Source organism: Vanessa atalanta, chromosome 1, assembly GCF_905147765.1.
Source record: "Vanessa atalanta chromosome 1, ilVanAtal1.2, whole genome shotgun sequence".
In the NCBI taxonomy this organism is placed as follows: domain Eukaryota; kingdom Metazoa; phylum Arthropoda; class Insecta; order Lepidoptera; family Nymphalidae; genus Vanessa; species Vanessa atalanta.
In genome coordinates this window covers 1,403,420-1,416,322 of record NC_061871.1, presented here as the reverse complement: position 1 = coordinate 1,416,322, position 12,903 = coordinate 1,403,420, and the positions used below count along the sequence as shown (strand labels likewise).

At 32.3% G+C, this 12,903-nt stretch overlaps 1 protein-coding gene across 1 annotated transcript; it reads right to left on the bottom strand.

The window, feature by feature from the left end:
- Positions 1-477: 477 nt before the first annotated feature.
- On the bottom strand, positions 478-3,942 carry LOC125065653. The gene is made up of 5 exons (XM_047673410.1): positions 3,808-3,942; positions 3,162-3,292; positions 2,445-2,546; positions 1,303-1,413; positions 478-662 (listed from the first exon to the last, which is right to left on the bottom strand). Exons 1-5 carry the CDS (start codon positions 3,830-3,832, stop codon positions 555-557), a joined length of 477 nt encoding a protein of 158 aa, XP_047529366.1. The 5' UTR covers positions 3,833-3,942; the 3' UTR covers positions 478-554.
- Between the last annotated feature and the right edge of the window lie 8,961 nt (positions 3,943-12,903).

Here is a 12,903-nt window from a genome sequence, read left to right as displayed (position 1 = left end):
TCCTGTCCAAGCTTTAAAGGAAAACATATAAATCTCGTATAATATGTGCTTATTGCTTATTACGCGAACTGTTATTATCGTTTACAATGGAACACAATTTTAATTACGGTTACCATTGTTTTATTATGAGATATATCTCTATGACTTTTCACATTTCAGTTGTATGTTAAAAACGATTGCTTGACAGTGACATACCTAAAACATATAATATTTTTAAATTACACTTTACATTCGTTGAACTGCACAATTTAGTTCTAATAAATGTATGTTTTGATGGAAAGTAATTATTTATTCTTTATATAAATAAACATACATTTACAATAGTGAATTTGAACAACGAAGCACAAAATGTGTTCAGGCAATAATAGAATTGTACGAACACACACACACACACATACAAGATCACTTACATCCCGACAGTATATTTGTATCGTTCCTTGTCTATAGTTTTTTATGTATCAAGTACAACAAGAAAAATATATTATTGTTGACCTTTAATTACTCGTATGTTTATAGAACTTAAAAAAAATACATGTTTTACAAAGAACACTTTTCTAGGATTTAATATTTTCAGCCATCTTCAATAGTATGTCCCTCATAATGTTCGCCAGTAGGGGGTAATTTTGACCAAGTAAGGGAGCACGGAGTTGAGGAATACAAACCTGTAATGAACAACCTCATAAAATTATTTATTATATAATGATAATCCTGTAAAATTTTTGACTTGACTGCATTGTTGGACATATTTAATTGTATGTTAAAAGAAAATGTGTATAATTATTTTATTTGATAGATAACGTGTAATAAATAAATAATAGATATTAAAGTCTAAAAACCCTACTGAGATTTTATTTCCTTAAGTTGTGTCTATTATTCATGTTATTCATAAAATTCGTGAAGGATAAAATTCGGCTACATGGTGTGCACATTCACGAGCACGTACTGGAATAAAGTAATTAAGTAGTGGTATAGTTATCTCCTTAAAAATAAGTTTAAGATGAAAAAAAACTATAATACAGCCAGCCCCGTCTTAAGGATATCAAACACCCGGGTACAGGCGGTATTTAGGCGATCTATCCTCCTCCAAAATATATTTTTTATCTCCCCAACTATCAGCACCCGATTTGTTTATGACTCTACACCTCGGGCTAAGACTATCCTGTATCAATGTATCAATACAGACTGTTGCTTTAGATATTATTAATTATTCCAATTTAAAATATAAGAGAAAATGACCTGAATTATTTTTGAATTTATGATACTTATAATACAGTATTATTATCAATTGAATCATATAGTCACCACAGCGAGTAGCACAACGAAAACGGGACAGATGAGGTTAATCAAGAGCGCCAGCACAGTCCGGACGAGCCACCACAGACCAACAACGACCAAAATACTGGCAATCATTACCTTGTAGATAGAAAAAAGATACGTATATTGTATTATATTAATTTAATAATTTGTTAAATAGCGGTTAGTTCATATTAATAGAGACAAAAGTCGAGAAGGTTCTACGTCTGTCTTATTGCATGAACAACCGCAATAGAAAAAAAATTTATATCTGTCTCTAGGGATGATGATCTAAGCCTTATATTGTAATCGGAACACATATAAAAAAAACCACTACTTATGTTATGCTAAGTAATTTGCTCTTTTTTTGGTTTCGTTCACTTCACTAATTATGACAAGAATTTTACGAAAAAAAAATAGAAAATTTGATAACAAATGAACAACAAACGCTATCTATAACTAGCTATGTCTTTCAATAAGTAAATCACAAATAAAATTAGCTTGCCAGCTCCGTAGATATAATAGTACGAGTATATTATATTATTATATCTTAAATGTCAAACTATTTAAAAATCCGTTCAGTAATTTGAGCACGTTTCAAACAATCAAGCACACAGACCAATGTTGCGTCTATTATTTACATATTTAAATTATAATCCAACGAACAATACGGATAAATCTTTAAATAGCTCATAATAAAATTCAGCTGTGCGTTCTTTCTAACCTTACAATTGTACTCCTTAAAGTTTTCTCACCCCTATGAAATAATTCTAGAACTCACCAGATGACGAAAACATTCGATCGCAATACAAATAAAAATCAAGTTCTAATTCGCTTGTAAACTCATCGACTAAAATGAACTGGGAATCGAGCCAAGGAATCAACTTTACCACACTTTTGGGTCTTCAAAATTTTTACATACACGTTGACAAAATAAACTTTTAACTTATAAATATTCCAAAATAAATACAGTGTGCACTAAAAGTAGTATCTAAGACATTATACTAAAAAAAAAAACTATCACATCTCTACAATCATCAATAGTTATTAAATATAACTGTTCTTGTAAATATCTATGTATTTTATTCTTTAAATTTATTTGGAACATAACGTTGGTTTTAATTCAATTGAAGAGCTGTATGTGTATGTACCTGAGCTTCTTCATGGGCTTGAAGCCAAGATCTAAAGGCGGTAATAGCGTTCTTAGTGCCGCTGTCGCAGGCTTCTAAACATGGTCTTCGAGACATTGTAAGCTGTCACAATATTAAGTAAGTATTAAGGTTTGAAAATCAGATTCACTGATAATAATCACTGTTATATCTCAATTAGAGAACCCTGGTATGGCTAATTGCGACCACAAGGATATATATGTAATAGTGTACAAGTGTCTTCGCAAAAACAAGTGAACTCTCTAGTCTAGTTAGTTACCTGTAACCTTGCCTGGACATCAAACAGATGTATGGTATAAAAAAAAAAAACAATAATGGATTCGGTCTTTGCAAAGTTTTTACAATTTATTAATAACAAAATATTTTTTCTCATGTGCTTCATAATATGAAATTGTTTCAAGTGGACACAACGTGGAACTTTTAGATATATTTAATTTTAATCGAGTTTTCTTATGTAGGTTTTTGCATTGTAAATCACGTGGCAATAAATTGATGGCTTATTATATTTTAAGTATACGGATGGACTTCTGATGGCCAAGATTGACCTTTCGCATTTATTTTCTATGTCAATCGACGATTGGTTTAAGCCTATCATTAATTAGTATCAGAATTATCTCCCTTTTTTATAATTGAATACTAGAGCAAAGTAAAGATATAGGTAAATATTAATTAGGTACTAAAAATAATAAAAGGTTCAACCGTGTGTCCAAGAATAGTCTTCTGCCACTGACAATTATTATTGCAACCGTACATATCTCTTGCTATACCTTCGATCACTCTGGTCGCCAACAATAGAGAGCTTAACAAATCCCTTTTCAACAAACGGTTTTCTGGAATGTTCGAGAAACAAATTTATTTGGTATAATATGTAAATTAACACATAATTTATTTTCCATTTTTTTTGTTCTCTCTATAAGCGAATATACTTATTTAAAAAAAAATAATACCTTACACGAACTTAATACTTTAAGCGTATGTTTTATTAATAGGTGGATTTTCTTCTGTTGGGATTCGTAAAAAGTTTAAGGAGGTTTTATATAATTTGAATAAAATACTTACCAACTTTTAAAAAAAAATATGCGAAGGAATGAAATGGTTTGTACAGTATTACATTATGATACAATTTAGGTTTTACCGTCCAATATTTCAGAATTATTGAAAACGAATACGACTGTTTGTTTAAAGTATTGCTAGAGATTTTTTGAAATTGCTTTTCGTCTATTCATTTTCCTACGTTGTTCTATCGGAAAACGTAATAAAAATTTCAATTGAAATAATATAAACACTGTAGAATAAAGAAAAAAATTCTGTCTCCAAATGAAATATGATTTGAATGTAAACTGACCGGCTCCCGGGGCGTTAAACAACATTGTTGTCGAATTTTTTCATCCATTTTCGGGAATATCGCTTGAACATCAAAGAATGAACGGGTTTTTTATTTTCATTTTACGCACACAATTGATTTAATATTTTGCACGAATAGATTTGACGTTTGTATGTCAAATTTATTTGAATTCATTTGGCCATGATTTTGCGTCAATTTCAATCAAACAGTTTATTTATTTTCAACAAATAACTCAATTTATTTTGTGAGTTTGATAATGTACCTTATTATAGTCAGACCTCCCGATCAAAATCGTCATTACTGGTGATTTTCAAAAGGCGATGACATCAAAATCGGTAGTTATGGAAGGAATTATAATTAAAGAAAAGAAACATTAAACTAAATAAAAAATTAAAAGTTTTGATAACAGTAGCCGCTTTTTAATTATTATAATAAATTGCACCGAAATATAACAAGAATACTCGCCACGGAAAGACTCTTCGGCAACTCGCATCCAGCTCCTGCCAGCCGTCTTGCGCAAATCGTCACTCCACCGTGCCTGAGGACGTCCTATATACACTAAATACATATTCTTAATATTGAATAATTATAAAGTTTACAAGTTGTTCCAATGAGAGACCCAACATGATTGATAGTGATTAAGCAAAATTTTTTTAACTACAGTAAAAAGTGAAAAAATAATACATAATAGTAAAAATCAAATATAGAATCAATGCATTAATTGCATTGCATTAATATAAAAGACGTTAATTTTTTAAATGTTATTTTAAAAATAGAAATCCTTGTAAATTTTCAAAATGTCGTTTTTTAACACCATTTAAATTCTTGTATCTATTTTTAAACAACTCCTTTCCTTTGTTTATAATATAGCGAAGCGTAACGGGGTGTAACGATCGATACATACTGTATTTCTGATATCAATTTTCTGAAATCAGGAAGTTGTTTATAATTTCCTGCAGTTTTCATTATAATTTAAGTAATGCCATTAAAAATCCAATTGAATATAATTAATTAATTAATTGTTTTTAAATAATGTCTAAAAATTATTCAGTGATATTATCCCCCCGTAGTCCCCAGTTTATATATAATTCCGTTGGTGATACTGTGAAAGTGTGAATGTTTGTTTTTTTTTAATATGTGTGTTTTTATTTACTTGCGTTTGTAGTAGTTTAGTTCGGCGGGAAACGAGCGGCGTCACTTGGACTGATTCTAAGACGCAATCATGTTGTGTCTCTCAGATATGTATAGTCGAGACTGTATATAACGTATAAAGTATATCTCAGCACGAAGACCACACTGGCATGTGATACCGATTTTCAGATGATTTCAGACCGCGATGATTTCAGACAGTTTTAATATTAATGATTTCTTATATCGCCAATGCGTCAACAACCTTGGGAGCTCTTGTACCTATAGTTACACTGGCACATTCGACCTTTCAAACCGTAACACAACAATGTTAATTATTGCTGCTTGGCGCTAGAATAAATTATGATAAGTGGGTGGTACTACCCTGACGGGCTTGCACAAGGTCCTGCCAAGTGAAAAGTGAAATAATAATTATGGTTAATTTTATGGTTCATTAAATAACTTGTAGAAATTGTAAATTTCTCAAACAATTAACCGACATTGAATTAATTCCGCGAGTCCCCAGTGAAAGATATTAAATTGGAATTTCTGAGGAAAATCCTATAAAGGTTTTATAATTAGTGGTTTGTTTAATGAAAGCGCGGAAACTCTTTGACTATTTACACTCTTGTTAATTTGGTCGACAAATCATTAGTCTTGTAATTTTTTACCCGTTTATACTACAGTATATAACACCCAAAGGTTGGTTTTACGATCGACATTTTTATTTCGCCTCATTCCGGCAAATATTTTTATTATTATACTATTGCTAATTTACGGAAACAAGATACTTTGAATACCGCTGTAAGGATAATTTTATGAAGATCAATTCTGTAATTTTCGCAAATTGATTTAAGGTCATAGACTTGTAAAGAAACATCGAAGTTCAACAACTTTTCCCGTCAATCAAGAGCGAAACCCGAAAATGCTGTAACTTTAAACACTGTAACAATGTTCGTGAATTTAGTCAATTTTCATAAATTCGTTTAAGTAATTAAATATTGAAATGTTGAGATTTGAAGCGATACTGTTTGTACTGTGAACTAGAAAACAAACTTGAACTTATGTGAACAAAACTTCAAGGTCAAATTTGATTGTGACGTGTGAATCGGACGCATTCTAAGTTCTCTAAAAAACTTTTATAGATCTATCTCACGAAGGCACAGCCGTACCATCACGCACCTTTATATTCGGTCTAAATTATACAACACGAGTCCGCCGACGAGTGTATATAGTTTATTAATGAAGAAAATGAGAAGTTCGCTTGGACAGAAATTATTAAATAGATATTTATTTTATTACGTTTTTTTTATTCATTAGTTTACATAAGTGAGAAATATAAACATTATTTTTATTATGTGTTTGTGTATATGATCAAAACGTGCTTTAGATTCCAATTAAGACACTTGTGTTGTGTTGTGTCGATTTTTGTGATATCGGCTAAAGAATTCATTCGAATGTAAATAATGTATGTACGAAGGGGTAAAAGAAAATTTTAATCTATATTAAATGCCTTTAAAAGTATTTAACATATTTCTCAGAACGGGGAATAATAATTTATTGGAGAAAATGGCTTCACATTTTACTAATTTCTTTGAGACAAAAATAGTTTTAAGAACTATAATTATCTTTGTTAAAATTATTGGTTTAACCAACGCTATCTTTGTAAGTGCATGAGAGTTTTTTTTTTTTTGATAAAACACACTGATCTATGAAGTTCAGCCATTTTGTACAAAAAAAAAAAATACTAATTACATAAAGAAACCTTACGTTTATCGTTCTTTCTATGAGTGAAAACCGTATAGAAAAATAATTTAACCTTTAATTTTTCAAATTTTTGAGATTCACTGTAATTACAACAAAAACAGGACGAATAAGCAAACAGCATGATCGAAGGCGGTTATGGGTGACGGCGCTTACTGAACTTGGGTTGTTGCCAACAGTCTGTACTAACTGGCATTAACTCTTCACGTCAGGATCATGGGATCGTACGGTTTATTGACTTGTGTCGTAAAATTTGAATTTTCGATAAACAAGGACCTTTTTTCACTACATTAATGTGATTTTTGTGTGTGAAAAAATATCGTATGTTTTGTTTGTATTCTGCAGGTGAAGATAATATAAAAAATATTTAACTGTGTGCAACCTCGTGGTATACCCTGGGCAACGGAGCCGGCTTGAGCTTGCGCGTCGGCCACGACTAAGACTGGCGCGGAGGAATGCTGCGGAGCTGCTCCTAGTATGTCTCTGGTTCAGCAGGGCGCACCATGTGATTGGCCTCGTTGGCTAGGAGGGCTCGCTACTCAAGCCTCCTAGGTGTTTTACATCGGCAGTCAGTGGCGGAGTCACTGGTGGGGCCGCGTTTGCGTGCCATTGGCGATCCTGTTGCCTCACTACTCGGCGGCATGGCGGAAACCCGAGGATGGTTTTAGTGGGTAGGACAAGGCATTAGGCCCTGGTTGAGTCCCACATACCTGACCCGGTCCCCCGACTGGGCGTGAGTAAATGCTTTCCTCCTCGTAAAATAAAAAAAAGGTATTTGTTAACTCGTCGGTATCTCTGTTGTGGGGGCTCCAGGGCAGTTGCCCCAGTTGCCCTAGTTGCTTATATCCGGTCCTGTTCATATCGGCCTATAAGTAGTAAGTAAGAAGAGAGAATAATATAATAAGTAAGCGAATGGAGATAATCTGAGCATCCGTATCCACTTATACGCTATTCTAGTTTCCTTTAGCTAACCTGTGTCACTATATATTCTTGTCCTTTCTTACTAGGCTTGACTAAAGTACACAGTATAGTAAGTATAGTATTCGAAATTTATTTTTTTATTATTATTAATCAACATTTAACAAATAAATTCTTGATTATGTTTTGTATTTAATCTTATCAAGAACATGGCGATGGTTTCTTCGGATTTTAAGACTGATAGAATGTTATAGAGTGCACCTATGCATATCTTTTTTATTGCAGAGATTGCAAACGAGCTGGATGTTCAACCGATGGTAAGTAACTACTACGATCTATGGACATCTGGAACACCTGGAAGCTTGTAGGTGCATTGCTGACCGTTAAGAAATGAAACATAATAATGCACTTTTGTATTTTTTGCGTAGTTACGTTATTCTGGTATAGACACGATGCACTCAATGTCCTGATCTTGTATCTGAGCAATCGTATTCTGGGTCAATGTAAATGGAAATAAAGCCCTGGGGACATCCCTAGGGATTTCTATGCTTCACAAGGATCTATTGTTGGTCCATTACTCTTAAAATTATTACTATCGCTTCTCAATGTATTTCCGATAATGTAATCATCAATATACTTTCTCGAGGCACCCCCAACACGTGCAAAACACTAAAAACTTATCGATCCTTCTTTAATACTACCACAGACTCTACAATACGATCCTGCAACCGTATATACTTGGGTACAAGCACAATGATCTTAAAAACGGACTGACTTTAGTATTTAATTCACTTTATTTGACATTCCTTTTGAAGATCATCAAACAAAACTTTTGAAGCTTTTCAAATATAATAAGGCATTTGCAATTGATTATAATACTTATGTCCGTAGAGTTAGTGTTGAAAATCAAAGTGCAAGTCAGACTCTCGTAAATAATAAACATTTAAAATGCTGGAAAATTTAAATATACCCAAGCAAAAGAGATTGTAAAGGGTTCTCGATAGATTTTTTATTATAAGTTTAATATTATGAATTTCCATTGTTTAAAGAAATGAATATACGGTATTGCTATGTGCATTATTTAGGCTGAGATATTTTATTTTAAAATATATTTTTTAAGATAAATTTCCGTAAATCATTTTATGTCTCTTGTGAATGTTACTTCATTTTAAAATTATTTTCGTTATAAAAGAAAAAAATAGGAACACGATGTTACCATTTATTAATCTTGAGAACCTGGTTTCTGAGCACAAATCCCATCAAGATTTTCTGTTAAGATATTTTCCGTAGTCTCGAGTTAAGTTGAATGGTACACTCAGTGTTGTAGCCAGGAGGTTAAAGGTTTCGATGCGGCGTTACATTTCAATCTGCATTTATTAACATACTATTTATAAAATATACATACATAACATTACATTAACAGCCTGTAAATTTCCCACTGCTGGACTAAGGCCTCCTCTCTCTTTGAGGAGAATGGAGTGGAATACACATGTGGCAGAATTTCGTTGAAATTAGACATATGCAGGCTTCCTCACGATGATTTCCTTCACCGCCGAGCACGAGATGAATTATAAACACAAATTAAGCACATGAAAATTCTGTAGTGCTTGCCTGGGTTTGAACCCAAAATCATCGGTTAAGATGCACGCGTTCTAACCACTGGGCCATCTCGGCTCAGTTTTTTTACATTTCGTAAAAAAAACTGATTCAGTGATCTTGATAGTGCCAGTGACGATTGCGAATTGTGGATGATTGTGTTCTTGCTAGTTCTATTAGTTTTAATTCAATTCTGTTATTAATGTAATGACTTTTAGTTGTGCCGACAGGGTACAGATTACTTCGCCAATGTCACGTAGGATGGAGAAGACACGAAAGTGATTGATCGGCACGGTTGAGATAACAAAGTCAATTAAATTTCGAGGACAAGTATAGTAGTAACAATTTCCTCGTTAATCCTTAACATAGAACAACACAAATATTAAGATTTAATAATAAGGTAAATTAAAAATAATTGTTAGTATTTTAAACTATATTACAACTACTTTTAATATTTTTATCTACATAAGAATGAACATAATGGGCTAAACACAAACTTCAACAAATATACAACATTTATAGGGCAAGGGACTTTTAGGAGGGAATGTTGTAAATAGGATGAGCTTTAGGAATTTTCATCTATGCCACATTCACACAGCGAGTGGTCACGAACTCTTATTTCAGCTAGTTGAGTGGAGCACCTTAATTCTGTATGAATGTCCGTGACGTAACCGACGGATAATGGAAGTTACCCAACAGTCAGCGTGCCTGTGAACTATTAGTTTTAAAGTAGTAATTAATTGGCAATGATCATTATTTGGTAATGAAATATATGAATATAATCTACTTTAATATATCGTCTTTCATCTTTGGGACGTCCGATGCTAGCTTCGCCATTGGCTACATTGTAAGATATTGCAGAACACGTAACAGTTGGTCTACATTTTGACACTTTCTGGTTCTATATAATTTCTGATTGCATTATGATAATAGGAATTTACTTGTATTTCTAAATAACCTTGTCTATTTTATTATCATCTGTGTTTTGTTCCACATTGTCTTCATGTTATGTGTTATTTATTTTCTAATGCTTCAACTTACCTTAAGCGAGCTGCGATTCCACCACAAGAAAACTTAGCTGTTATTTTGTCAAAACCTCCACGTTTATGACAACACTTTTTGTTTTTTTTTTTTGTACTTAGATTCAATATATATTAAATGAAAGGTTAATTGTTTTGTTTTTTTTTTTTTTATACATATTTTGTCCTTGTTATTTGATTTCTGGCACTAAATCTCCCAATAAATCTGTCACGAAAAAGATTCATAAGAATCGGAAATTTTCTCGATTTAAGAATTCAAAAAACCTATGCATAACTTATATCAATACTGTAAATTGACTGTCTGTTTGATTGATTTTGCAGTTCTTTTTGTCATTTAAAAGATTATAGTTTTATAGTTAAACTTATAAGCTGATACTCCTTTTATCTCTCAACGTTGATAGGCCCACATCCTAAATAGATACTGAATACGGCCACCCGCAAAAGCTAGCAACTATAATAATTGTTTCAGCCTGGGAAAACATTTGAACAGATACTTGAAAAGTGTATATTCGATATATTTTTTTAGCTTAACTGAGATTTTTTTCATTACGTTGAACATGGAAATTGTATATTTCTAACACAATGACATATAAGTACATTACAATTTTTAACCTATACGATCTCATTTATAAATGTTGCTTAGTAGCTGTTTTGTAAAATAGTGATTTCTCTCTTTTGTACAGGATTGATATAGCATTGGAAAGAAGAAGACGGCATTGTTTAATAAATCACCCTCTAAACAATGCTGGTATACAAGGCAAACAGCTAACAATAAACTCCAAAAACTTAACGTTAATGCAATTATAATAACGTGACAAAAGAATCAATAAAATACTCATTTCATTGGAAACTCTTTTATTGAGATTGTCAATATTGCTTTCTTTATATCGACAGTACAACATGTCCTTTGAAACAATGTACAGTGAGCGAGGAAACTGTTTTCATCTCTTTGAAGTTACTTTCGTTTGTTTCGAACGATTTGTATTTGTTTTGACGTTTCTTCTATCACTGTACTTTTAATTAACTTATTATATTATTTTATTGCGTTTTTTTTTTCAAGCACTTTTATTTACAATTAAAGATTTTAGTGACGACATCTGAATTATTATGCAGTATTTGATACGTTTAAGGAGTCTTTATACAATATTATTATTGGGTACATAATAATTAATGTTTTGTATAAGATGAATGCGTGGAAAAAATTAGGCAAAACAATATAATTACAAACTAAAACTTTGAATTAATAATGTAAATACACTTCTGAGATTGACTATGGAGATAAAATTTGTACACATGAAACATATTTTAGAATTTGTCGTCATAGTCACAAAACATCTCACACTATTGTGATTGAATACGACTCCCTTGGCGACAGTTGTTTGTAGAGACACGGTTCATTTTTTGTACAGAGAATCAAAATTGATTTAACAGGAAAATGCTGGCAGCATTCTTGCCACCATTTCACGCGGTCAAGTTTGTGCAGTAGCTATTATTAAATGTTACTTGTGATTGCATATTACTCTATGATTGTTTGCATTAGGGCTTATTACAGGGGAAGTAGCTCTATTATGGGACAGTGTATACGTTTTTACCTCTTAAAATTAAGAGAATCATAACAGAACTTTTGGTGCCAAATGATATTACAAAACTAATGACTTCTTAGTTGAGTGCCCTTGGGAATGAGATGATCACCTTCAGGCATTTCAAATAATCAAATATTATTTTTTACAATAATTGTTAATATGATATAAAGAAAAACTCCCCGAGTTTCTATCACCGGTTCTTCCTAGGTCCGTGGTGTTTACTTACGAACTGGTCATAGAATTTTGTCAATCAATAAGCAAGTATAACTCTTCTATTATTGAATAATGATCTTAGACTTTGTTTAATATAAATACAACGGAATAGATTATTAAGAAAGTCAGGACATAAACGAGAATTAATTGTATTAATGTAAAGCTACAGACAAAGACATTATCTGACCGCAAACATTACATCGAGACTGGGCATTATATAAGAAATGAAACACATTCTAAAATGAATATTACAAAGTTAGTCAATAAATCGCAAGTACAATGCTCCAAGTTATTACATAACTTCTGCACCATAACTTCTAGTGTCCCTTCGTAGACAACATTGAACATTGGTAAATTGTTTCAAGTTTATAGTCGTTTCGTGATGGGAAACGAGAAATACTTGTCATACTTATAGAGCGCTGCTCATCCCGCTCGACTTTTTATATTATAACTATTTATATTGCAATCACCGTGCCAACAGCCTGATCTAGAAAAACCGTCGATATCAATTTAACAAATTAGGAGGAATCAGTTACATACACACGTTTAAGTGTATATATAAGACTAGATACCAGTCCCTGCTTCTATTTTATAGGCATATGGCTCCACTTTGGCTGATGGTAAGTGGTAGTGGAGTCCAAATGCGAAGACGGCCAGTGCAGCCAGGGAGAATGAACTAGTCGCCCTCGCCATGCCACCCCGCAAGATGTCTGTTCACACGGATACAATAAAGCTCTTTATAGAACCATTAGATCGAAGAACACACATTAAAAGAAAATTTTTTGCTCTTTTCTGGATAGTTGAAATTCTTGGCGTTTATTTACTATGATATGAATATATACATATAAAACAGA

Coding starts and splice junctions, on each gene's coding strand:
- LOC125065653 (XM_047673410.1), bottom strand. CDS start 3,832: ATGTTGTTTAACGCCCCGGGAGCCG. Junction 1,414..2,444: donor AAGCCCATGAAGAAGCTCAG/GTACATACACAT, acceptor TCTATCTACAAG/GTAATGATTGCCAGTATTTT. Junction 663..1,302: donor TCGTTGTGCTACTCGCTGTG/GTGACTATATGA, acceptor TGTTCATTACAG/GTTTGTATTCCTCAACTCCG.